The 24719-nt window shown below is 40.7% G+C and overlaps 1 protein-coding gene across 1 annotated transcript in view; it reads right to left on the bottom strand.

Moving 5' to 3' along the window:
* Positions 1-308: 308 nt before the first annotated feature.
* FNDC3B (fibronectin type III domain containing 3B) overlaps positions 309-24719 on the bottom strand; it is a 187696-nt gene continuing 163285 nt past the window's right edge. The window contains exons 23-26 of the mRNA XM_058811847.1: positions 23672-23884; positions 13707-13873; positions 10786-10913; positions 309-3850 (exon numbers count right to left, since the gene is read on the bottom strand). Of these exons, the coding sequence (XP_058667830.1) occupies positions 3545-3850; positions 10786-10913; positions 13707-13873; positions 23672-23884 (814 nt within the window). The 3' untranslated portion in view covers positions 309-3544. The remainder of the gene's footprint in view (positions 3851-10785; positions 10914-13706; positions 13874-23671; positions 23885-24719) is intronic.

Here is a 24719-nt window from a genome sequence, read left to right on the forward strand (position 1 = left end):
GTAAGTTAAAAGTTCTAGTATTTCAAGAGTTTAATTACTCAGCAAGAACAAACCTAGGTATGTTTCTATAAATATAAATCCTTACTTTTCCATGCAAGCTATTTAAAAGAAGTCATTAGAACACCTGACTTTCAGATTATTACTACCAACTTACTCTTCAAAAACCACAAAAATCACTCCAATTACAGAGCAGAAACATGCTGAGGTAAATTCAGGGCTCCCACCCTTGATTCAGGATGCACAACAGCACTGACCTGCCAGAAGGGGCCACATCGACCCAAAGGGCTGTGTTCAATTAAAATAAACAATTAAAACAGAAAGAATTAAAACATTTATTGGGCATAAATATATTACATATACACTACAGATACAGTTAAGTCTTACATACATAGTGTAGTATTTGCAAAATCTATACATTAAAATTGATATGGCAGTTTTAATATAATGCATATGAAATAGTCTAAAATTTACAATACAAGAAAAACTTCTGATTATTTTTCTTTTTAAAGTTGAAAAGCTTGGAATGTATGTTCCCATAGTGAGGTAAAAACATTTTATTTTTCTTTTTCAATTTAAAGAACTGTGCAAGGATAAGGTTCATACACATTCAATTAGGGCACTTCTCAATCGTGACACTGAATACTGAGCTACTGGAGCCAACAAACAGGATTAGAAAACACTTCAAGTTCATAAAGAAAAAGGCAGAACAATATAAAAACATCTCTCTCCTTCCTTAAGGGTATTAAATACTTAGTGTTCCATTCTACCTTTGTTGGTGGTGGTGATTTCTGTGAGAGCAGAGCGCCCTGGGGCTGGATCCAACCCCTGCCACTGCTGCACCAGGGCCACGAGGGGGTTTGGGAAGGGTCAAGGCATCACCAGCAGTGCTGGGTCAGGGACAACATCCCTCAGAGCAGGAGGGTGTGACACCAGTGACCTTTGTCACTGACACACGGGTGACATCAGATCACTAAGGCAGGAGATAGAGGCCGAAAATGCCAAATTCACCGGGTCTGTCCCAGCTGCTCCAGCAGCATCTCCCAAAAGCTCAGGCTTGGACTGGCTTGGTGAGGTCACAGGGGACCCAACAGATCAGCAGTGACAGAGATGCACTGAAAAGTGTGACTGACTGCTCTCCCCTCCGCTCTGCTCACTGCTTCTAGTAGCACTCGCATTTCAAACTCTCAAAATGGCTGATCTAGAGCACGTTGGGGTTTTGTTCCTTTTCTTTATTAAAGCAGTTTTTGTCTTTTTCTTTAAAAAAAGGTGTCAAGCTTGGATTTCATAGCAGCACTGCTCAAACAATATACCAAAAATAAAAAGAGGCAATCTATTCAAATTTCTGGGTTTTTCCAAACTAGCGGTCTTTTCATCTTTTTAAAAAATACACTCTTCTCCCCTCCAATGAAAACAGCTGTATACTTTTTGCTCACAAAATACAGATGCAAGGTCACAGAGTTTCATATCACAAATAAATTTAAATAAGATGTAAATAAATTTGACAAGCCATGACTTTGGCAAAAAACAAAAAAATATATATATTTAGCTCAATGCCATTAGTTTGCAAGGCTAAATCAAACTAATTATAGTCAATAACAAAATACAGAACATTTCTAATATTTGCTACATCTAGAGAGGCACACAGAATAATTCATTGATCTTAGCACTTTCTTTCCAGAGATGATTTTGTTTTTGGATACATGTAAACGTTTGAATCACTGATAATGGGGTTTTTTTGGCATTTAATGTACTAGATGCTCCCATCTTCAAAAACACAAGAAAATGCAAGAAGATTAATAATACTAGGAATGCTGCCAGGTAAAAAGTTGACCTAAAGTACAACAGTATAAAACAGACAAATGTAACATGCTATGGGGAGGGTGGAGAGGGGGATTAGATTAGTACATAAGTACACTTTTTATTTTTTATTTTTTTACAATAAATAAAAAGATTGCACTGTAATTGGTATTTAAAGTACTGTATGCAGTATATAGTATAAATAAACCTAAAAACAAAAATAATGTTGTTTTTTTTCCCCATTACTTTGGTTAAGGGAATATTATGCTAGTACAGGACACTGAATCTTAGACGATGGAGACAGAGCACAAAAAAAGATAGGACAAAAGCAAAATCAAGTAGCAAAAATATACAAAAACAAGAGGCAGGGAAATACACTGTGTCTGTTGCACCCTTTTGGAATCTATTTGCACCTCCAGCTCATTTATGTCCCTGAGGTACTCACACAATGTTGTCTTAATATAAATAACCCCATGACTCAAGAGTTAAAAAACCTAGTGTCTCGATGGATTAAAATGTGTCTGGGAAGGGGCAGGCAGGAGGGGGACACTGCCACCAGAGCAGGGACCATTCCTCTGCAGGACTCTCATCTCACTTTTGCCAGGTACCAAGTTATTTCAGTCAGCCCCGTGGTAAGAACAGCATAGACACCCTTCTAAGGCATTTAAAACAAACAGATGTGATTTCTGATACCTCCAAAAAGTTCCATAAAATAGACTCCCCTCCAAAAAATAACAATAATATTAATAATAAAAAAAAAGATCAACTGACAGTAAAGTTTGCTTCCATTGAGTGTAAATCTCACCTAATTCAGTAGAGGCAATAAGCTGTCACCAGCTCGAATCATATAAATCAGGCTGAACGTAATAGAATAATATCTAGTATTAGATTAGGAATAGTTATATACAGTGACAAACAGACAAGTTAAAGCAGCTTTTAAATAGCTGAACATGGGAATAACTAACTATTGCACAATGCCCTCTTACTTAAAATTACTGCTAGGAATCAGAATGGTAAAAAAAAGATCTATAATGCTTCATAATTTATACGTAGTTTGGTTATTTGATTTCTTATACAGGCAGTTTATAGTGTTTGTAACTGTAAAAAAACCAGGCAACTAAAAACCTTTTTCAACTGCAGGATGTTGTTCCAATTTAAATGCACTAAACAGTTAAAATAAAAACTTAGGTTTTACCTTGAAAAACTGGGGCAAATGTAGTGAATAATTTGTAGGCAACATTGCTAATACTGTTCAAGGAAAAACTGGTACTTGACTAACACTGTATTCTAGTCTTACCACTATACATACTTGTGACTAAGGTTTAGAAGGAAAAAGAAGAGACTAAAAAAGTGACTCATTATTAAAATTTCCTAAATAGTAAGATAAAATAAGAGACTGCATGAACTTCAGTGAAAAAAGCCAAACCAACGTCGAAAAGGCAAATTGTTGACAATTTTGAAATCGCGAAGGAAAAACAAAAAGAAATCTTGCTTTTGGTATCTAGTTTGCTTGTTTCTCCAGTTTGACCACTTCCTAGTTCTGAATTTCAAAAAGGTGCATCAAAACACTGATTTATCTTTAACTGTATAAAACAAGAGCGGTATATAAAACGCATGGTAGAACGAAGGATTTCAAAACAAAAAAAAAAAAGGAGGGGAAAAAAAAAAGGAGGAATATCTGAATAAATGTGTGGATTATAATGCGTAGCATTAGTTAAATCTGTACTTTAAACTCCGGTTGGATTGCCTACTTCATAAAGAAGTACTGTAATATACAGGCGAAGATGATGGAGAGGCTGGCGAAGCCGAGCACGATGAGGGCGGCGAACTGCTCGTCCGTGGGCACGGCGGCCTTGGCCTTGGCCTCGGCGCCCGGCCCGCCCGGCAGCTCCAGGGCCCCGCGCTGCAGCGCGAACGCCGCCGACGGGCTGAAGGGGCCGCTCAGCTCCTGCCACGGCTCCAGGCAGCGGCGGCAGGCGCACACGCGGAAACGATAGTCTGTGTTCACCTGAAGGCCTGAGATGTGGAATGTGGTTTCTTCTCCCTTGTACACCTGAAAAACAAAGCAGGCGGCGCCGTCAGACACAACCCCAGCCCACAGCAAACAGCGCGGCGACGCGCGGGCGTGCGAGGAGTTTGCCATGAAGGCCTCAGTGTGAGGCCTTAGTCTGAGGCCTTACAACTTCAGCTTTTACATTTTTCAGATCCTGTACTAGTGAATTGATTCCTGCATTAGTGAATAACTCTGAACTTCATATAGAGTATTAGTAAGCTCTCCCCACAGTTTGAGCAAACAAAACAATCCTTCCAGGCCTCAGAACCAAGGTTGCCATTGCAGCCTCAGGCCCCGAAAAATTAATATAATATATAATATAAACAAATATAACATAATACAATATAAACTAATATAATATAAACTACTATAGAAATATAATAATATAAATTTAATAATATAAACAAACCCCAAATAAAAATATATAATATATAATATAAACTAATATAAACTAATATAATATTAATATAATAGCATATCAATATAATAATATAACATAAACAAATGTAATATAAACTAATATAATATAATAATAATAAAACATGAAATAATATAATAGCAAAATATAAATGTAGATTTAACAATATAAACAACCACCCAAATATATACAATAGAATATAAACAAAAATGAATTCTGGGGGAATAAACTGGGGAAATGTGACTTCATTACCTGAAGGACAATTAGCCTCTGATATGCAAAGAGATCAAACTTAGATCTGTCTGAGAAACTCATGACCATTGTCCATCTTGGGTGAGGCCTCCATGGGGCTTTTGCACTGCCCAAGGTCCATCTGCTGAAGGCCTTTAATAAATACCTATTTAATTCTCTAACTCTGCCCGGCCTCTGTTCTAGGTAGCCTCTCCAGGCATCAAGTCTCTAAAGGAAACAATTCTCAAAGGAAGGAACTCACTGGGTCAACACAGACTTCAGAAAAATAGAGGCAGGTGGAGGACTTCTCAACAAGTCTCAACACAGGACAGACAACAAACACATCACTCAGCAGCAATGATAGCACACACTCATCTTCTGTGGGCGTGATAAAAGCTACAAACGTACTTCTGCACTCTGAAAGTGTGACTGGATGCCTAAAAGATGTCTGGGACATAATTACCCTGTCTGGCCTCAAAAGGAAGAAAATCTGCAAACGAGTTATTGGAAATCATTCAATGTGTAGTTGTAAAATTGCTTACAAATGTAATTTTTATGTATTTTCCCCTCACATTTCTCTCAAGAAACAGCAGTCTTACCAGAAATTGCACTTTCAGGACTGTGGAAATAATAAAATATTATTAAGGTGTGAAAAATTTCTTTTGATTGCATTCTATTTGGTTGTTTACTAATCCAAACCCATCACCTATTTATGTTAATCAAATGTAGATACCACATGACTCAGAGCACAAGTCACAGTATCAGAAAGGAGAGAAAAAACTGAGTATCTGAGACAATTTTGTGACTTAAGTGGAAAAAAACCCACTGGAAATGTTCACAAACTCTGAAAACAAATAATTTATATAATGGAGGGTTGTTGAGACTGGTATTTTATGAAATGAAAGAAGTGTCTCAGAGTGCCTGTGTCTGCTGGGAAAACATCCTGAACTTCAGATGCTTCTTCGTCGGCTCATTTAGCATTTCCCTTCTCTTGGCTGTGGGAACAGAAGGCTGAGAGCATCTCTGCTCTCCCAGAGGCAAGAACTCATCTTAGACAAGGGGAGCAAGTGGGAAACTAGTCCCAAGCCCTTAGAGGATTTCCTGTGTGTTACTGTGGAGTTAGAAATAAGGAGGAAAGAGAAGAAACCTGCTCAGCTAAAGACCACTTGAAGAGCTCCCAAGCTTCCCAGCTTTCCTGCCCTGCTGGCCCCTGAGACTCATCCCTTGGTTAAACAGTCAGTTGCTGATTTTTTTGAGGTCTGTGACAAAAAGATTAAGGTGCTCCTTTTCTTTGTCTTCTCCTTTTCTTTTCAGCTTTCACAGCTTTTCCAAATGCAGTTTGAATGATGGCAAGTCTGGGTTTCCAGACTAAGTCCTCTAACTGGCTCATGTTTCTTGGGCCTGAGGCACAGATCAAGAAACAACATTTAAATAAACATTGCCTTGCTCAAGTATTGCTCAGCATTTGCAGGAAGTTCCCTCCAGGTCAAGTGACAGGACTACAACAAATTCATCCCACAAACCCTGTGAATGGCCACCACAGCCATGCACAGCTGCCCTTCCTCTAGTGTTTGTCTTCCCAATGCCAATGAGGAGTGAGTCACTGGGTTACAGTAATTGCAGGGAAAACAAAACTGAAAGTGCTGTGGCAGGCCACAGAAGTGACGTGAGGGTTGAAACATCTGTTTGCAAAGCAGTCCCCGTCCCAAGAACACCTCTGCCACCCTGCTCTCCAATGGCAATTCCATTTCTAATACCCACCTGGTGTGGGCAAATCTGTCGTCCCACAAGACTGTCAGGATTCTTCCACCTAGCTCCCATTTCTTTAGATTCTGAGTCAGGGCAACTCCAAGCCCTCACAAAATAACTGTCAGCAAGATTTGCTTTCTGGTGCTGCTGTAATTAATAATTTCATTTAAAACATATAGCCAGAAAAGCTCTACCTGCCTTTGCCACAAACCAACTTTTGCAACCAACATGACCACTTCTGAACCAAAATTAAAAATCCAAATAATGATATTTAATTTAAAAAATTTACAATCTAAGCTTCATAAATTAAAATTAAGAGATACTAGCAATTCCATATATACAACCTGTCTTTGCACTGAAAAAAATCCTGTCCAGTTTAAAAAAACCCTGGGATTTTTACTTGTTTTGTTCTGTCAGGGTGGTGAATACCAGTGTAACTGGAGGCCAGGCTTGGCTAAATCAAAGACCTCTATCTTCATCACAGTCTAACAAGTACAGATGGCCAAGTTCACTCAAGCCAGCTATTCAACAGCACTTCTCATAAAAAGCCAGACAGCCAAGTGAGAGAAGAGTGTATCTGTAAGGGAAGTTTGAAAAATTGTTGAAAGTAGATAAGAGTACATGCATTAATATTCACCAATGACAAAGACAAAACATCTCCTGTAGTAGCACTAGGATGGTTATGGAAATTGTTCTGCTTTCAGTGGTCTGGTATTTACCTGAGTGGACCTACCTATCAGTAACAGGTAAACAATTGTTAAATTGTCACCCACTCCTGAGAGCAGCCTCTGTACCCTCTGCAGCAGCACCTCAGAGCTGTGGCAGGATACCCCCAGCACAAACACATTTGGTTGTGAACACTGCTATATGTGAGTGGATCTCACATACACAACAGAAAAAACCCTTGACAACTATGAATAAAGTCTTTAAATCTGCCAAACAAATGTGAAATCAAATATAACTCTATGAAGCAGCAATATTATTTTATATGTAGCACATTATGCTCTGGTGGCCAACAAGCCAAAGTGAAGTGCCCATCCAATTTATCCCTTTCAGTTCCTAGAACAGCTTTTTGGTTTGGACACTTCAGAATACAATAAAAATGTGATGAGCTTTTTGCTTGGCTCTCTCAATGGAAATATCATCACAAGTAATAAACTGCTGCTGAAGACTCTTATGGTATTTGATCCTACTGATGGAGCTAGAGAGACAGAGAATTCCTGCAGGCAAGGATTTCTCAATTTCACTGATCTCATTAAATAATTCCAACCCTATCTCCCTGTTTTCCAAACAATAACACTGACAGCCATAATTGCCCTATAAGAAACACACTGGAAAGTGCAAGGTAACCTCACCTGGCTGCTGCACCCTGATGCAATGGCCAATGTCTTTAATAGTTAATAAAAGGCTATTTTGTATACTGATAAAAAGACAGAATCAGAGAATGGTTTGGGTTATAAAGCTAAATGCCAACAGGTCCTGTGTAATTCTGTCATATTCTGACACACAACCAGCGTAAGTGCCTTTGACTTATTGGAAATAGAGAAGGAAACCAAATCTTTGGCTGACTAAGCTTTACAGAAATTATCAGTTCACTAAAGTGTTTCAGAATGTCTCTGTGTTTGTCTACACAATCTAATCAAAATAAAAAACCAATAATTAAAGTGAGAGCTTGGTGAGGCCCCAGGCACCCACCTCTCAGTGCAGACCTGAGAATTGCTAGGGGATTTTCACACACCCAGTGTATCCTACCAACACTGTTTTTTCTTTTGGAAAGCATTTGGAGACAGTTTTTTTCTCAGAGGAGACGTGGCAGAAGCTGATGAAACACTGCTGCCTGCAAATTCTTGGAAATTTCAAAGGTAGAACATTTTGCTTCAGCAGCAAACAATTTAAGGATAAAGAAGCTTTAAAAAGTTCAGTTCTCACTTCCCATTGTCAGCTCTTAAGAGGATTTGGTTCCTGGGTGATTCCATCCCCAGAGCAGCTCAACTGGGAACCAAACCTTAGGATGCTGGGCATTCCAGCTGTTATCCCAAACTGCAGCTCCTGCTCCAGCCCACTCCCCTAAATCCACATTAAAGCTATGCGAACACAGAGACAATTTAATACACTTTGGAGATAAATTCTGCCTGAGTGAGCTGTGCTGGACAGAAGTGCAAGAAATAGAAAAACAAATCCAGGCCACTGATTCCTGGAATCTCCTGTGGCTTACATCCTGATTCATAAACAAGGAAGATTTGATTTCCTAAAAAGAACTGTCCCATGGCATTGCTTTTTAAAAATTATCTGTAAAGATAAAGCACACAAAGACACAAAAAGGAACACACTGTGTGAGAAACAAGGAAAGGAGTATGTAGCATTTTTAAAAATACACTCTCCAGGGAGCTAAAATGTTCTCTGTTTAGCTCCAGCAAATCCAGTTCTTCAGGCAACTCTCAGCAGAGAAATATTTACAAAATATTCTCCCAGAGGAGGGCAGGGATGGCTATACTCCCAGTCTGGAAAAGAGGTTTTGAGTACTTTCATATCACCTCTGCTAGATCAAATGGTGGAAAATCAGCAGCTTTTGGGCTGTAGAGGGCTGCAAACACTGGGGTGCAGGGCAGGGAGACAGCTCAGTGTGACAGTCTAGAGTGAAAGGACAGATTTACCCAAAAGCATATCAGTGGCTGATGCTGCATTCCGTGAATGCCTGAAAATCTAGAGTATATTTCATTGGTGCCACCCTTCAAAACAATTTGCAAAATGTTTCTGGATAATATACCCCTTTAGATGCACATGCAAAATATATTTGTCACTTGCAGGGAACTAAACATATTTAAAAATAAATTTAGGACTTGCACTTCAAAGGTAATAACATATCACTAACATTAATGAACATATTGGTGCCAGTACTTTGCAGTTAAATAATAACTGTAACGAAGGTGATCACAGGCACATCAAAGCAGAGGTGAAATGTATTAGCCAGAAAATCACTGAAATGTGTTTCTGTATTTTATCTTCTGTGCACATTACAGGAGCTCAGAGCATGCAGCCACTGCAGCTCAGGGACACCCAGTGCTGAGACACCACCCACAGTCCTGATGGAGGAAAAACACCTTGATGGGCAAAGGTGAAACATTGGAAGTCTCCCTCTGTCCCATGGCTGGTTATCAGCCAAAAAGTCCCAGTGTCACCTGGAGCATCCCAGCCAGGAATCTCCTCCAGCAGTTACTGCTGACAACTCACACAAAAACCCCTCCTCAGGCTGTGCCTCATGAGAAATGAAGACCTTCAACGTAAGAAGACTCTGAAAGTATTTTTTATTTCCTTCACAGCTGTTTTTTTCACACCACAAGTTCTGAACTGTGCAGATGAAGCCATCACTTATGTGCCAGGAACATGAAGCTGTGCCCAGCTCTCCCCAAGGACTCCAGAACATTTTAAACACTGGGGATACATTCACTGAAGCTGTACCTGGAGGTGACACCAAAGCCTCTCTGTACGTCAGGGAACAGCAAAATGGTTCCACTTTTCCACTTGCCACTGACATTGTGAGGCCAACACAACACAGTGCACAAGGGTTTCATTACCTACACCAGCACCAGAAATGTTTCCTGACAAAAACAATCATTAGTCTTCTCTTTACTGTCCCCATGAATTGTCCTGCATGCTTTGTGTTGTTTTTGATAATTCATTAGCTCACAGCAGCACCCAAGAACAGCCTGAAGAGGAACAGAGACACACCTGAAAAGAAAGCACTAACTTACACGTATTTTTAAGAGTTTAATTAGCACAGCAAAAGACTCTAATTAGCATAGTATATCTCATTTCCCTAATTTGGATTTATTTGGAATCTGCATGACAACGAAAGGAAGCACAGGAAAAAGAGAGCACACAGATGAAGTGCACTGCAAATCACACAGCCAGAGGTGTGATAGATGAAATAAAAGATCCAACTGTGAATGAGCTGTTCTGTTTCAGGGGCTCTGGGGAAGTATCCACTTGTGATGTCTAATCCAGACAAAGAAAAGAAGGATCAGCTGTACTTCACTGCCTATATTTCCACAGTGACAGAAAGGATACACAGCAGTTACATGTGCATCAAAACCTCAGAGGGGAATGAGATAGATGAACAAATCACTTGAGGTGTACTTGACTGAAAACCTTGATGGACAGTCTTGGAACTGGCTTAGAAAGAGTCATCTTCTGACTTCATCTCACCTCCAGATAATGGTTAAGAGCAGCCAGCTCAGAAGCAAGCATGGGTGGACAGAATTGTAACTTTTTAAAGGTTAGTACAGTTAAAAATAGTGATTAACCACAGAAAGAACACAAATCACTCCAATAAAATAATGATGTTCTATATACTCCCTTAGGGGAGAAAACAGCCCATTACAGCTCTTAATTTTGACTCAGCCTTTACCAAAGTGCACCTGACACATCACCATAGGGTGTAATTCAATACACTACAAAGAAACAGCACAGTGGATTTTCAAAACCATTTCCATTATGCCATCAATTTAACAATATTAAATCCAGACCATTTCCCTACCTGCTTGTATTCAGATTCTCTTCCAACCAGTACCTGCAGAACATAACCAACAGGATCTCCCTTCATGGGTGGGACCATTTCCCAGGTAACCTCACAGGAGTTTCCTCCCAGCTGTGTCACTCGAGGGGCTACAATGAAATGAAATGTGTTAATGTTTAATATAAAGACTGCACCAAAATCTTATTTTATGAGCACTGTAATATATACCAGAACATTTTAAAAAGGCTGGAGCACCTCTTACCAGTCAGCCCCGTGAGCTGCTACAAAGGAGGAATGGATTTAGAGAAAACTTTAAAAACTTAATTGCAGTGCTGTGCACTGATCTTTTCAAAGCAGAAGCCAAGGCACAAACTGCACAGGTATTCATAAAAGCAGCAATTCTGTGAAGTTCTGAGCAAACACCTGTGCCAGTGGAGATGCCTGTGCATCCCTCCCTTGCTACATGCCATTGAAAGAGAGAAATAATATCAAATATTTCATTCAGGAAAAACAGGAGAAGGAATGTGAGAAGAGAAGCTAAAGAATCTTCTGTATTATATATGAAGTCCAGCCGGGGAAGCAAAAGGACAGGCATACTTTTCAAGACTTGGACTTGAATATAAATCTGAGCCTGACACCCACTTGATCAGAGCTGCTATTTCTAGCCAGACTTAAGACTAGTGCTCTCACTAGAACTCCAGAGAAATTCAATTTGTCAGCTGTTCCAAGGCTGCTGTCCTTGGCAGGGGCTCTCTCAGCAGCTGAAAGCCAAGGGATGCTGTGCCTTGACCCAGGGCAAGCTCACAGCTCAGTCTAGCAGAGCACAGACGGGCAGCACATTTTTATGTACAACAAAGCATCTGCCACTGGGAGGCACGAAGAAAACTGCAACAGCATCCAGGGTTCACCAACCTCTTGATCAGGCAGAGCCAGCAAGCACAATGCCAAAAAAAAAAAAAAAAAAGCTGGGAGAAACAAGTGCTGAGCACTTGTATGAGGTGGTTAACACGTGCACGTGCAAGGACATGAGCTTGTTAAAGGCAATCCAGATCCCCAACCCCACAAAAACAGACAACAGGAGGGTCTACCAAAGAAACAAATGCTGCTGCATACATTACACAAATTTTAGACTGATCTGTTACTTCCCAAGAGGAACACTTGAATCATGAAGGCCCAAATGTAATCAATATCCATTTACTTCTCTCTGCACATCTGCTAGTGTTGAGAGACTGATAATAAACGCCTTTATCTTAGCTGACAACAATCTCAATTATGTTTCCTTCTCCTTCCATCTCTCACTTCAATACATGAAGATTTTTGTCTGACACTTACAAAACACTGCCATTAACAACAAAGCTATTCTAGGGTTGGCATCACTAAGAGAGTAATTAGGAGACCTTATAGGAGAACGCACACTTTCTTCTGCTAGATAAAAAGCAAAATTAAGTTTATCACATAAATTCCTTGGTATTTCTCTGAGCACAGAAGGGAATCAACACTGTCATGTGGCATCAGACCAGTCCTCCCCATGGCATCACCTCCCCTCAGCAGTGCTCACCAGCACAGCTTTGTCATGTCCTTTTCTCTGTCACAGCCAGTGCTCTGTCAGGTACCCAAGGTCCCAGCCCACACACGACCCTGGTATTTGCACCATTGATTCTCAGCTTGAAACTCAGCCCAGGGGATGAGTCACACTTAACAGGAACTCAACAGGCAGACTGGGAGGTCAAAACACCTGGGTGAGGTGAACTGAATAAAATGGATTTATAGCCAACAAAATGCAAGTGTTGACTACAGTGACATCCTGGGTCATGCCACAGGCGCTCCCTTCCCTTGGCTGGGCAGCACATCTCACACCTGTGTGAAGGTGTGCATCAGGATAAATCACCCCTGGCTAAGCATCCTCACCTCAATCACACAGGAGTTTTTTGCTGGAGAGTGTTTTCTGCCTGGGGGTGACTGACTTAGCAGGGAAAGGCACCCCCAGCAGTGTTCTCCCCTCTACAAATATTTGCTTACAAAAGGTGTCAAAATCACCAAAGCTGGATTTTAAATGCAGAGAACCAAACAAAACCTCTCTGACAAACTGACAGTTGTCGTTTCTCTCCAAAAATCACAGGGCTTGACAGGGAAGCCTTCAGCACCCAGGAGAAAAGGTGCATTTGATTCCAGCTCAGCTGATCTGACAGCCCATAGAGCAAACCCACTGCCCTTGTAACAGGCCAAAGAAGGACTAATTAGGCCTAGAACAAAAGGCCTAATTACATGAAGGTTTATAATGAAACATCTTTCACTGTGGGCTTTACTTTTGCTCCTTCCCTCCTTCCTTCCTTCCTTCCTCCTCCTCCTCAGGAGCATAATTACTTAGGACAAAATTTACACACAGTAAAAGACATTTCATTATAAAACTTCATTTAATTAGGCCTTTAGCTCACCTAGTGGAACACATGCTGAGTTCGAAGTCTAATGTTCTATATGTGAAATATCATAATTAATTTTATACATTAAAGGAAAAATAAACCCTGAAGGTCTACACTGGATATCAGATACATAACAAAAAAAATTGAACTTTACTAAAGCTTAAGTTGGTGGGTACACACACACACTACAGCTGTTAGATCCCTTGTATAAATGCTGTGGTAATCCAGGGCAATCCCCTGGTAAACATTATTGATAGCAGCAGCATTTGAACAGTTTTTTATTACAACAGGGACATAACCTTTATGTTGCTTGTGTGATTTTTTTTTGGGTGGTAATTTAGCTTCCCACAAGTAACTTCCCACAAGTAACTTCACAACTCAAGAGAAACCTATAGTCAGCACAAACTGGTTCCTCACAAGTGTTATTACACACTTATGGTAACCCTTACAACCTCCCCTCATACTTACCAATTACATAAATAGTTACAAGTTACTTACACATTAAAAAACCATACTACATACCTTTGATTGCAGGTGGGAGTGACTTAGTTGTGCAGAAGGTACAGATTTCTGAGAAAGGTCCCTCCCCAGCATCATTGACTGCCTGTATTCTGAACGAGTAACAGGTGGATTCTGTCAGCCTCTGTATCTTGTATGTGTGACTTGGTCCCCTATAAATTGGGATAAACCTGAAACAATAAAAATGAGAGCATGTAATTGCACTGGAGTGGCACTGACATCTCTGTTTATTGCACTTACCAGCTTGAAGTACCCACCTTGTGAAAACTGGCACCATGTACCCTGCAGGGCTGTTAAACACACATATAAAAATGTCCCATTAATAACACACTGATGATGATGATGATGATGATGATGAGGAGGAGATCAGGGAAAGCAGAAGTTCATTGTCCCTTTTGAAACTACTACTACCTTGCAAAATGATTGCATGAGTTATCAGGAAGAACATCTGTCAGTGGGCTCCCTACCACCATGGAATCCAAATGGATTCAGCCTGTGTCCTGCTACAATACACCATGTGTGCTGCTGGTTTACATGCATGGAAAAAACACAATTAATATGTTGACTCTCTAATGGATTTTGCACATTAAGACACAAAGGCCGTGTCTTGCAGTCATCTGTGTCATCTTCCAAAACATTTCCATTGACAAGACTAAACAAGAGCACACACAAACTTGTCCAACAATGTAATACTGAACAAAATCAATGTCATTTAAAAATCAAGTATACAGTTGCTAAAAGAATCTGACTTCTATTTTCTATTGCTCTGCTCAGCTTTTCACTAACAGTTTTATGCCAGCCAGCAATTTCTAGCTAAGCCCCTGACCCCCAGGAGCTGAGCACAGTGGGGATGAAAGCAAATAAAGAGGAAGCACCCAGACTGTGCATCCATCCATTCTGCCTCCACCAGGGATCATCCTGCATGAAATAGTCCTGGCCTTGGAGAACAGAAAATTTGCTGCGTAGGATCACACACCATTTTTTTATTATTTAGTACCCTAATTCAAGTATCTTAGCCATTTCAGAAGGTTTTAAATCACCAGGAAGCCGAGAGATATTTTCCTTTGACCTCCCTATCTATGTGCTAGCTTTATCCTTTGGCTTTGCATGAGACACAGAGTACAACCAATTTGAGCATTTCAAAGAAACTGGGTCTGTCATTAGCTCCCAGGGACAGAAATCAATTTGCATTAAGTTATGATTGCAATCCACATAAGTACAAACAGAGATCAAGAACCATTTGTAATAAAAGGGAATATTCAGGTAATTCAAATTGCTGGAAATGTACTCTGAGGACTAATGTGACTTACTGAGTTTTAGTGAGACCCACACCTTGATAGGAAACTAAAGATCTGTCCACACACGTTTTTCAGAGGAGAATTTAGAGCCAATTTCCAAAGAATTGTTTTCCTAACCTTATGCTTACCCAGTTTAAAGAGCTCCCTGCTATCTCATATTTCTGAGGCTCATGTAAGCAGCCACAGCACATTTCAAAAGACTGACACAAACCTGTGCTCAGGGAATAACGTTTGAGATTCACTGGGTGATGAGCAATGAACACATACTCAGGACAGCATTAAGACTCAAGAGACAAGATACTCTCCTTCTGCACTTCTTGCAGCTCAATCAGGCAGTTTCTGGCTCAAAAACCACTGCACTACTCACAGGAGTGTAGAGATTTGGCTCTGACCCTGATCCAAGGGCAGCAGAGAGCAAAAAAGATCCAATGCCTATTTTAGACTAATGATCTCTTTGCAATCATTTGTGGAGTAAGGTGAGCAAGAGAGGATAAATGTATCTTCCCAGCTAACAGACAAGCACACCCTCACCCCAGGCTGGGCCTAAGGTATATTTACACATTTACAGTCATTCATATGACCAATACCAACGACTCAAATGACATTTGCACCTTTTGGATATGACTAAGGTCACTAACACTTCCTAACACTGAGGAACTGATCTGGAAAAACATTTGAGCTCTTTCTGTCATTTGGGAACTGGACTAATACTCCCAGTTCAGTTAATACCAGTACTCCCATCCAGTTCCCATCTCCACTCATTTCTACTTCTCTGTCTCTAAAAACATCTGCCAGGAAAGCAAGAACTGTCACAGAGAAGTTTGCACCACAGGACTGGATTGGAATCACATTTAAAACTTCTGAGATTTGATCATCTCTGAAGAAAGAGGGCTTCAATTTTCCAAGAAGAAACACTGATGGCTAAGCCAAATTCAGTTGCTGTTGGGCTTTATTGTGACACTAATGCTTTGTAATTGTGTTTGAAGATGCAGATCATGATGTAAGTCATGTAATGAAGATGAAAGCCTAACTTCAAAATGCTTGTGATTTTTTGATAAGGTAGTATTTTCCTCATGTGTAAAGCAGGCATTTCATAATCCTCCAGGATTTTTTCTGTTATTTACAAAAATATTGTAGTTAATCAATGTAGGTGGCTAAAGGTATGGAGCAGTCTTTTTTCACTCTCCTGGACTTTCCTCTGGAGGACCACAATGAACTCAGAATTGAGTCAATCAGTGTAACTGCCCATTACTACTATGAGGCAGCATGCATTAAAATTATCTTAACTAAGGTAACATTTTCATATGATTGCAATTTCATTTTTAAAATCTAAACCTACTTATAAAAGCACATTTGAACATGAGCTCTATGTACCTTTGCCTCCTTGGCAAACCTGTTATTGCTCACTGTGCTTCATCCAGGCCTCATTCCATACATTGCCTCAAGAACAAGTCAGCTCTGAGCCTGTTTGCAAGGACTTAATCTCTTATGCATTGAAATGTTGACTTAATCTGTGTATGGAAACCTTCCCTGTGCTCCATCTCCTTCTCAACTTCTTCAAAACAAGACATTTTCAAATCTCAGTTGAATTCAAAAGACAGTAGGCTACATACTCAACAGGCACCCTGCCTTTGAAAACATTCAGCCTCTCTGGTTACTGGCATTCCCAGTACAGCTGAATTTTCATTTTTAAAGTTTGCACATTCCACAATTAAACCTGATTTATTCTAATTTTCCAGGCTGTAGTGTTGCCTCTCCTCTCCACTAAATTAACAGAGACCAAAAAGAAAGCAACTTTCTCCAGGGATGGGGGCAGTCCCCAGAGGTTACTTCTCCCTCATCTCACAGAGAGATTGTGTACTCCCTTCCCAGACCCACTTTATTATTCATTTACCTGCACACAGCAGTGGAGAGAGAACATCGTGTCCTACAGCAATTGTTAGGGAGACACCACTGCTGTTAGTTTTTCATCAATACCCTTTTATTCCCAGTGAAGATCTTCTTGGAAGTATTTTGCATCTTGCAGCTATTTTGTTTCCTCCACTTCAGTCACTTCCAGTCAAGCAGAAGAATATCAGTGTACTTGCTCTACCTCTGCTCATTAATTCCCAGCACATTTTGAGCAGCAGGTTCCCTTTCAAACTCTTGGGTTTTGTTGATATTTTGGTAACCTGTTGATTCTTGCAAGAATTTAATTTGGAAGAAATTCTACTGTACAGCACTAAGGAAGATGGCAATCTTGGGGGAAGGCACAAAGGCTGAAAGAGCCTTGAATGATTCTGATATTGCCTCTCAAAATATGTGGTCAGATGTCAGGATTTTGGCGGGAGAGAAATCATTAACACAGCATCATTAACACACAGTCCAACCTGGTGACCTGAGGCTTCACAGCAGCACACAAAGGCAACTGCCTAATTAGAAACTAAATGACAAGAATTTCACAAACCAACAGCTCTTTTAATATTATTAATGCTGCATCACATTATCTACACATTTACTGCCCCCACCTACTTTCTTAGACTGTTCCTCTAATTTGGTTGCACAACATTATCAGACACTCACTGATTTATGTGATTTTCTCTCTCCACCAGCAGCTCTCTGTACTGTGGCCACAAGGGAAGCAAAGCTTCAAACCAAAAAACCACCTAATTCAGAGATGCAGAAGTAAAATTAACACTTTTTTTTTTTTTTTTTCATTTCTGCTGTATTTTAAAACATTCTGCTCAAAGGGAAAAGTTTCCTATCTGCAGCATCTCTCATCCCCACATCCATCACTGTTCCTACAATCAGTTCCAGGGTGACCCAACCTTTTCAGCTTTGGGGCACTTTTCCAAGCCATTCTTTGGGATCTCCTTTTGCAGGCAGGTGCTGAGGGAAATTAAACATAAAACAAGAGTTCTCCAAAAGAGATTTGTGCTCCCACAGCCTCTCACAACTCTGTCTTCCAGTCCTAAAATGGGTGTGGACCAAACAGGTGGGATGCACTGGCCCCTTCGACCTGAAGATCTGTTTTCTGGAAGATTCCTTTTGGGAAAGTTTTATTTATAATACATATTATATATTTTAATTGTATTATAATGTATGCTCACTACTGATATGATTTTTGGTGCTTTTAATAATAATAGTAACATCAGGGCCCAGTGAAGGAAACATTTCCTTCCTTATACTTAGAAAAGCAAAATTAAGTGAAGAACAGATAAAGGCAGGAAGAGAAGTGATAACAGATGGGAAGAGTTTGGTTTTCTTCCCTGAGTTATCTCCCACATCTGCAGGCTAGACAAAGAGTACTTGCTGCCAAAAATCGATTTTTAGCCTGTTTCTACTAGATCATCTTTCATCTGCTGCTGAATTTGAGTTTGTAACGCATATTCACAACAGACAGTCACTTGTCAGACGTCTGGAATTATTGAGAGTTGAAGTATTTCAGCCTACAGGAGCTCCTCCACAACAAGAAAAATTGATTTTTTTGCAAGAAGCATCTGGGCACATTCAACAGGAATGGAAGACAGAGCAGCCAAGTGCCTGACTGAAGATTGCTGTGTGCAGCCACATCTGGGGGGCAAGGAACAGGCAGGGAGGGCAATACTGAGCACAGCTCAAATGGGAATGAACAGCACTTGAATGGGAGAAATCACAGAGAGCACCCAATGGCCTCTTGAAATTACACAAGAAGAAGTAGATGATTTGACAACATCCTGTCACTAACCAACAATAATAAATAAGAGTGAACTTAAAGCTGAAACCAAAAGAGAGCAGAGTTCAGAGCAGCAAACCAATATTCTTACAGCCCTGCATGTGTTTATCTTCGCTGTGCAGCATCAGAGCCCTTTCCCAGAGTTTTAACAGAGTTTATGGCCCTCAAATGATGCTCACTGAGCACATGGGGTCCAGGCTGCTGCTGTGACAGCCCCAGGAACCTGGGCAGAGCTGGAGAAGGGAGCCAAGCTCAGCCTCTGCTTCACCAACATGAGCAAAGCGAAGCTGGAACCTCAAAATGTGCCCTTGGAAAACTGGCCAATGTGATCCTGCTGCACTAAGCTGAGCCTCCATTGCACTTTAGAGATTAAATATGACAGTCATTACTCCAATCAAGGTGTTGTTTTTCTTATAGGGTTGTTACAGATGTGCAGAAAATGGTTTTTATTACAGTGACAATCTTGGGTCTAGATGCTGCTCTTATTTATGATTTGCTGTCTGGAATATTCAGTTACCCATCAAGTCTGAAGGACCTGCAGATGTGCACAGATCAAAATAAAGAAGAAAATTTTACTTCTTACCAAAGCAGGGATTTTTTGAATATACTTATGGAGTAGCATCTTAACTCTGTGTCTTGCCAGCTTCCTCACAGCTGAAGCACCTCATCTCACACATTTAACGTGGTTTTTTGAGGCTTCACTTTGTTCCAAATAATGACACACATACATTTAACTCACACCTATTACAAATGTTGGTTCACTCCTGCTTCCAGGAAGAAAGATGAAATGCATTAACAAGTTAACTCTCTCACACTTGGGAACAGTTCTCCCTCTTCTTTTTCATTTGCAAAGCTCCAGGTATCTGATCAGAATGCTGCTAATATAAATATCACTATTTTTAATAGCAATAGTTACCTACAAAATGCAGCAATATGAACACAGGCTAGCTTGAAAACTTTCCTGAACATTAACTTGCTATCTAGCCAGGCCTGCAGTGCAAACTGTAGCATGCCATCTGTCTTGGTGCTCATGCCTAATTTCCTTTTATCACTGTTTTACCCAATATGAAAATGATTTTTTCCTGCAGGTTTTTGCAAGGATACGTTAACTTATCTGATTTTGTATTTTAATAGAATTTCGCAAGCCAGTAGGACTGATACATACCAGTAATTGCTGTTAAAATGGGTGTAAATTGTCTTGATCAAATCAGGAGTGTAAACAATTTTTTAATTAGACTGCTTGAAACTTGCAGTAACCAGGGGATGATTATGCAAAAGTCATCAGGCAAGGGCAGCACATTCAGCAACTCATCCCTCTGTGTTTCTATTCTGCCTTCAAGTTACAGCAGAGCAAACACCCAGGTTGAGGCTCATATATTAAACCACTCCCTGCTCCCACCAACTGAAGGCAACAGAAGTGTGGGACAATTGTAAATGATCTTTACATTATGGTTGTAAAGAATATGTTGAGGATGTTTCTTAGTCAGTCTTACCAATGGTCCTCCCTAAAAATGTAATTACATGTGTATATATTGATTGTGATTCTCTACACACACAAAAATCACACAATTTACCTCAGCTGCAACGTACAGTCATCTAAAATGAACACAAACAACTGATAAATGACCCACTCCTAATTTACTTGTTAATTCTCCCTTTCAGACTGGATATTGTGAGCATTTTAAGACACTAAGAGGTGCAATTAGTTGTGGGAACAACTAAAGATTAATTACAGTACAGCAGGAAGAAAATAAAAAACATTAATTAAGTTCACTTGTTCCACAGAGGAAAAAATCCATAGTATTCTGGAAAATAGTGCAATTTGATTAACATAAATTTCTTGACATTACCACAATTAGAAAATGAAGTCACAACTGCTAGTTTATTTAAAAAAGGAATTTCATAGTCCTCCTTACATAAAGGTCACTTACTCTCAACTAACGTTTCTATGTACTGAGCTTTCCAGAAACAGATTTTTCTTCATTTCCACTCAGTGCTACCCATAATTGAAAGGACAAGTGATGCTAATTTCATCTTCCTAAATGTCACACCCCGAAGAGCTAATGGGAGCTAACGCAGGTACATCTCTGATGTGCACACCTCCTCAAGCCCTTACACTAATCAGTGCCACAAGATTTCCAAGTATTTTGCTTCACAGGTCTTGCAATCAATGAAACATTTGGTCTCCAACAACTGGCCTGTTACACCTCATTACAGAAAGGAAAAGTTGAAAACACTCCTTAATGACCAGGACACACCGGAGAGCACTGGCTGTCATTACATAAAGCCAGAGCTGAGTCTTTACAAAAGGCCATTAAAGCTATTGGGTCAGGATGGGACTTACTGATTATTTTCTCATCTTAAAAGAACTCACTCATCTTTATATTTCTGCTTGTGAAAATGCTTCAACAGAATTTTAAAGGTAACTTCCATTTTAAACCAAAGAAGGGACAATCATAGTACTGAACGGAGGGATTTCAATATAAAGCTGTTATCAGTAATTTCAGGTGTCTCAGGGAATACAGTAACCATGTTCTCTGAAAGACCAGGGATACAACTGAGGTCACTTCTTAGTTACTCATATTTTAAACCACAGCCTCTTTGCCTGAATCAAGTACTATCTCTTCTCCCAACGGAGGGGACGCCATGGCACCTTCCTACAACTCTTTCAAACCATAAAATACTCCAAAACATCCTTCCAGATAATTTATTCTGTGTCATTTTTTCACCAGAGACTGGCTTGCTAGAGGGCTGGTCAGTCCCAGGCCTGTCAGTGATTCAGAGGCATTTGGACAATGCCCTTTAACTTGGCCAGCACTGAACTGGCCAGGCACTCATACTGCAGGACTGCAGGTCCCTTCCAGCTAAAATATCCCATTTAATTGCTCCCTCACATGTGCACAGTTTACTGTGCCATTGGAGATGTGATGCTCAAAGAGCTGTATTCCAGCATTTTCCACAATCACACAGAGGGGTGAGCAACCCCTCAGTCCCAGCAGGGTTTGTTTAACAGGAATGATCTCAGAGAGGACTCCTACCTCTGTAAGCACCTGCTGCCCCTACCAGCTCCTGCTTGGGCTGTCCTTCCCTTCCCTGCCCAGCAGGGATGACAGCTCTCCTGGATGTACAGAACTGCACCTTGCAGGGCCATCTCTCACTGTGATCCATGCACACAATGGAAAGCAAAAGAGACTGCCAGACAGGGATCAAATGCACAGATCTTATGGCCAGGACCTGCCAGCTCCAGCTGCTCTCAAACACAACAGTGCACCCATCCCACTCCTCTGCCATGCCCACGGCCCAGCCCTGGCTCATTTCAGGAATTATCTGGGCTAAATGCTCCAAACTCAACCACCAAAGGGAGCCTTTTCATGGAATGGCTCAGTTCAGGCAGGAGGAGACAGCACAATGTAGAGGAGCAGCTTCTCAGCATCTCTGGGAGCTCATGCAGACTCTAAGTCAAATTCACACCTAAGAAGATCCAGCAGAGTATCAAGTCCAAATGGCTCCCAATTAAAAGCTCATAAGAGACCATTTGCAGTGGGAAAAGCTTGTGCAAAAGCAAAGGATCATGCTAAAGTTGTGTGCCAAAGCAAGGGAGAAAAATCCCTCCCTTGCCTGCTACGAGGTAACACTTTATTCTTACAAGGCAACTTCCTATTTTCCCGCGTATAACGACAGGTTAAAAACAATTTACAGCTCTTCACCCTCCTACCTGCAGTGCTACATGAAAGCAAAGCAAAGCAGCCTGCTGGATGTGTCTTCAGGGCTGCCTGAATCCCAGGGTGCTGCAGGTGATGGGCTCCTGCCAAGCATCACTGCACTCTGAGGGAGCTGTTTGCAGCAGGCAGACTTTCAAATGGGGATTTATATTCATTGGACACCTCTCAGGATTAATACAGTGTACCCTCTCTGCAGCAGTACAGTGGAGATACTGGGAGGTATTAAGGCATTATTCATGGTGGGTTTATTACTTAAAATTAGAGCTTTTGGGCCAGATCTTCAGCTGGCATAAACTCAGCACAGCTCCATTTAAATGAAAGGAATAGTGCTAATTTAGAGCAAATTATGATCTGTGCTGGAGGTCTCTAAGGATTATCTACTCGATAAGTCACTTATTTTAGCTAATTGAAGTAGTTGAGAGTGATTCTTAGTAAATTATGAACCATCTATGATATTTATTCATTGAAGAGCTCAGACTGTTAGGCATAACTTGCATATTGTCTTTCTTCCCTTCCCTTTTTTAAATGAATATATCTCATCACAACTTTGGATCTACATTAGCAAATCTTCCCATACAAAGCTCACATGGGAAGATAAGTTTTTGCTTAGCACTGACTCTTTAATTTAAACACAGATATTTGTTTCTTGCACACCTTATTGCAAAATTATTGTGGAGCTACCAAGCTGATGCCAAGCTTGTATTTTCTAATGCTGTAAAACATTACAGCTATAAAATGAAGACCACCAGCTTGCCCAAAAAACATTGTTCTGCTCAGTTTTACCTTACCTAGACATCTGATTTGTAACCCTTGGCTTTATGAATACACACAGAAAGCTGGGTGTATCTTTACAGTAGTAAAGCAGTATCTTTATTTCATATACCCCAAAAGGTAAAGCACTGTGGCCCTGAAACTTGATTTTAAATTTACTGGCAGAGAGGCAAGGGTTTTGCTGAAATGTCACCAGCACAGGATTGATTTCTGTTAGACCTGCCAGTGTTAGGTTAGTGGTTGGACCCAACAATTTAGAGGTTTTTTCCAACCTTAATGATTCCATGATTCTTTATCACTCTCAGCTTTACTGCATAACTTGCTCAGAATACAGGCACAGGAAGCCTATTAAAACAGTATTTTGTACAAACTGGTAGGCACAAAGCAATCAGGAAAACAGAGTTTTTCTTCCACTCACGACAGTGTTATGATGAAGCAGAATTTTTTTTTCATTGGCACAAGGCAAAGATTCATCTCTCTTACCTTTTATTTCTGTCCTCTATCTGCAAGATGTAGACCATGTCATCAGCAGAGTGGAGCTTGGAGCTGCTGTCTCCCCACTTCAGCTTCAGGCTCTGAGGCCCTGCTGCAGCACACTCCAGCCGTGGAGGTAAGGGTGGCAATGGCCTGGTTTTTGCTTTAATAAAGTGGCTAAAAGGTCCAGCTCCAATCTCATTGACAGCCTGGATCCTGATCCTAAAAACAAAGCAAGAAGATGAATGTTAAATGAAGTGTTTTCACGAGGTTCTTGATATGAACACAAACCAAGGAGCAAGAGAGCTTTTGGGGCTGCCTGCCCCATCCCTGCCCACCCAGCTGCCAGGGCTGTTTGTGGCACACTGGAAGGTTCTGTCAGCACAACAGGAATCATCCTGCTTAGACTGTAAGAGGCGCAGATGTCAGAATTGCAGAGGGCAAGGTTTGGGTCTCAGGACCTGGTGACAGCTCCTTCAGCCACAGGGACAAGGGGCAGCAGCACAGGACAAGCACAGCCTGGAAAATGATGTGTTCAACCATGAGTAAATAAAATGCAAAAGTGTGTTCTGGTTGTCTAACAGAGATCATGGACTAATTTAGGTGAAATCATTCAGGGAAAGCACTGGTGCCACTGCCATGAAACCCATCCCCATGCTGGCAAATACCCTGAAGCCCAGAGCAGTGCTCTCTCAGTCTCACAAAGCACACTACTTAAGCACAGGAAACTCTGCTGGGAGGAACTAATGAAGGAGGTTAAATCCACAAACCTCCTACACACTGCCACAAAGTGTAGAAATGTTAACTGCCACTGAACCATCCATTAGATCAAATAAATGCTGGACCCAAGTCACCCTCCCAAGATGCACAAAGGCCCTCGAGCCATTTGAGGACATCAAGAAGAAAAGCAGAGCACTTGCCTGGTCACAGCAGCTTGAATTTGGAAATGTTCTTAAGACTGAGCCAGTCTTCTAAATTCTATTTCTTTCTTAAGATAATGACTCCTGCTTTCTGCTTTGTTAATTTTCTCTTACCTGTCTGCACCTCAGTCTAACAC

The sequence above is a fragment of the Ammospiza caudacuta genome, chromosome 11 (genome assembly GCF_027887145.1).
Source record: "Ammospiza caudacuta isolate bAmmCau1 chromosome 11, bAmmCau1.pri, whole genome shotgun sequence".
Lineage (NCBI taxonomy): Eukaryota > Metazoa > Chordata > Aves > Passeriformes > Passerellidae > Ammospiza > Ammospiza caudacuta.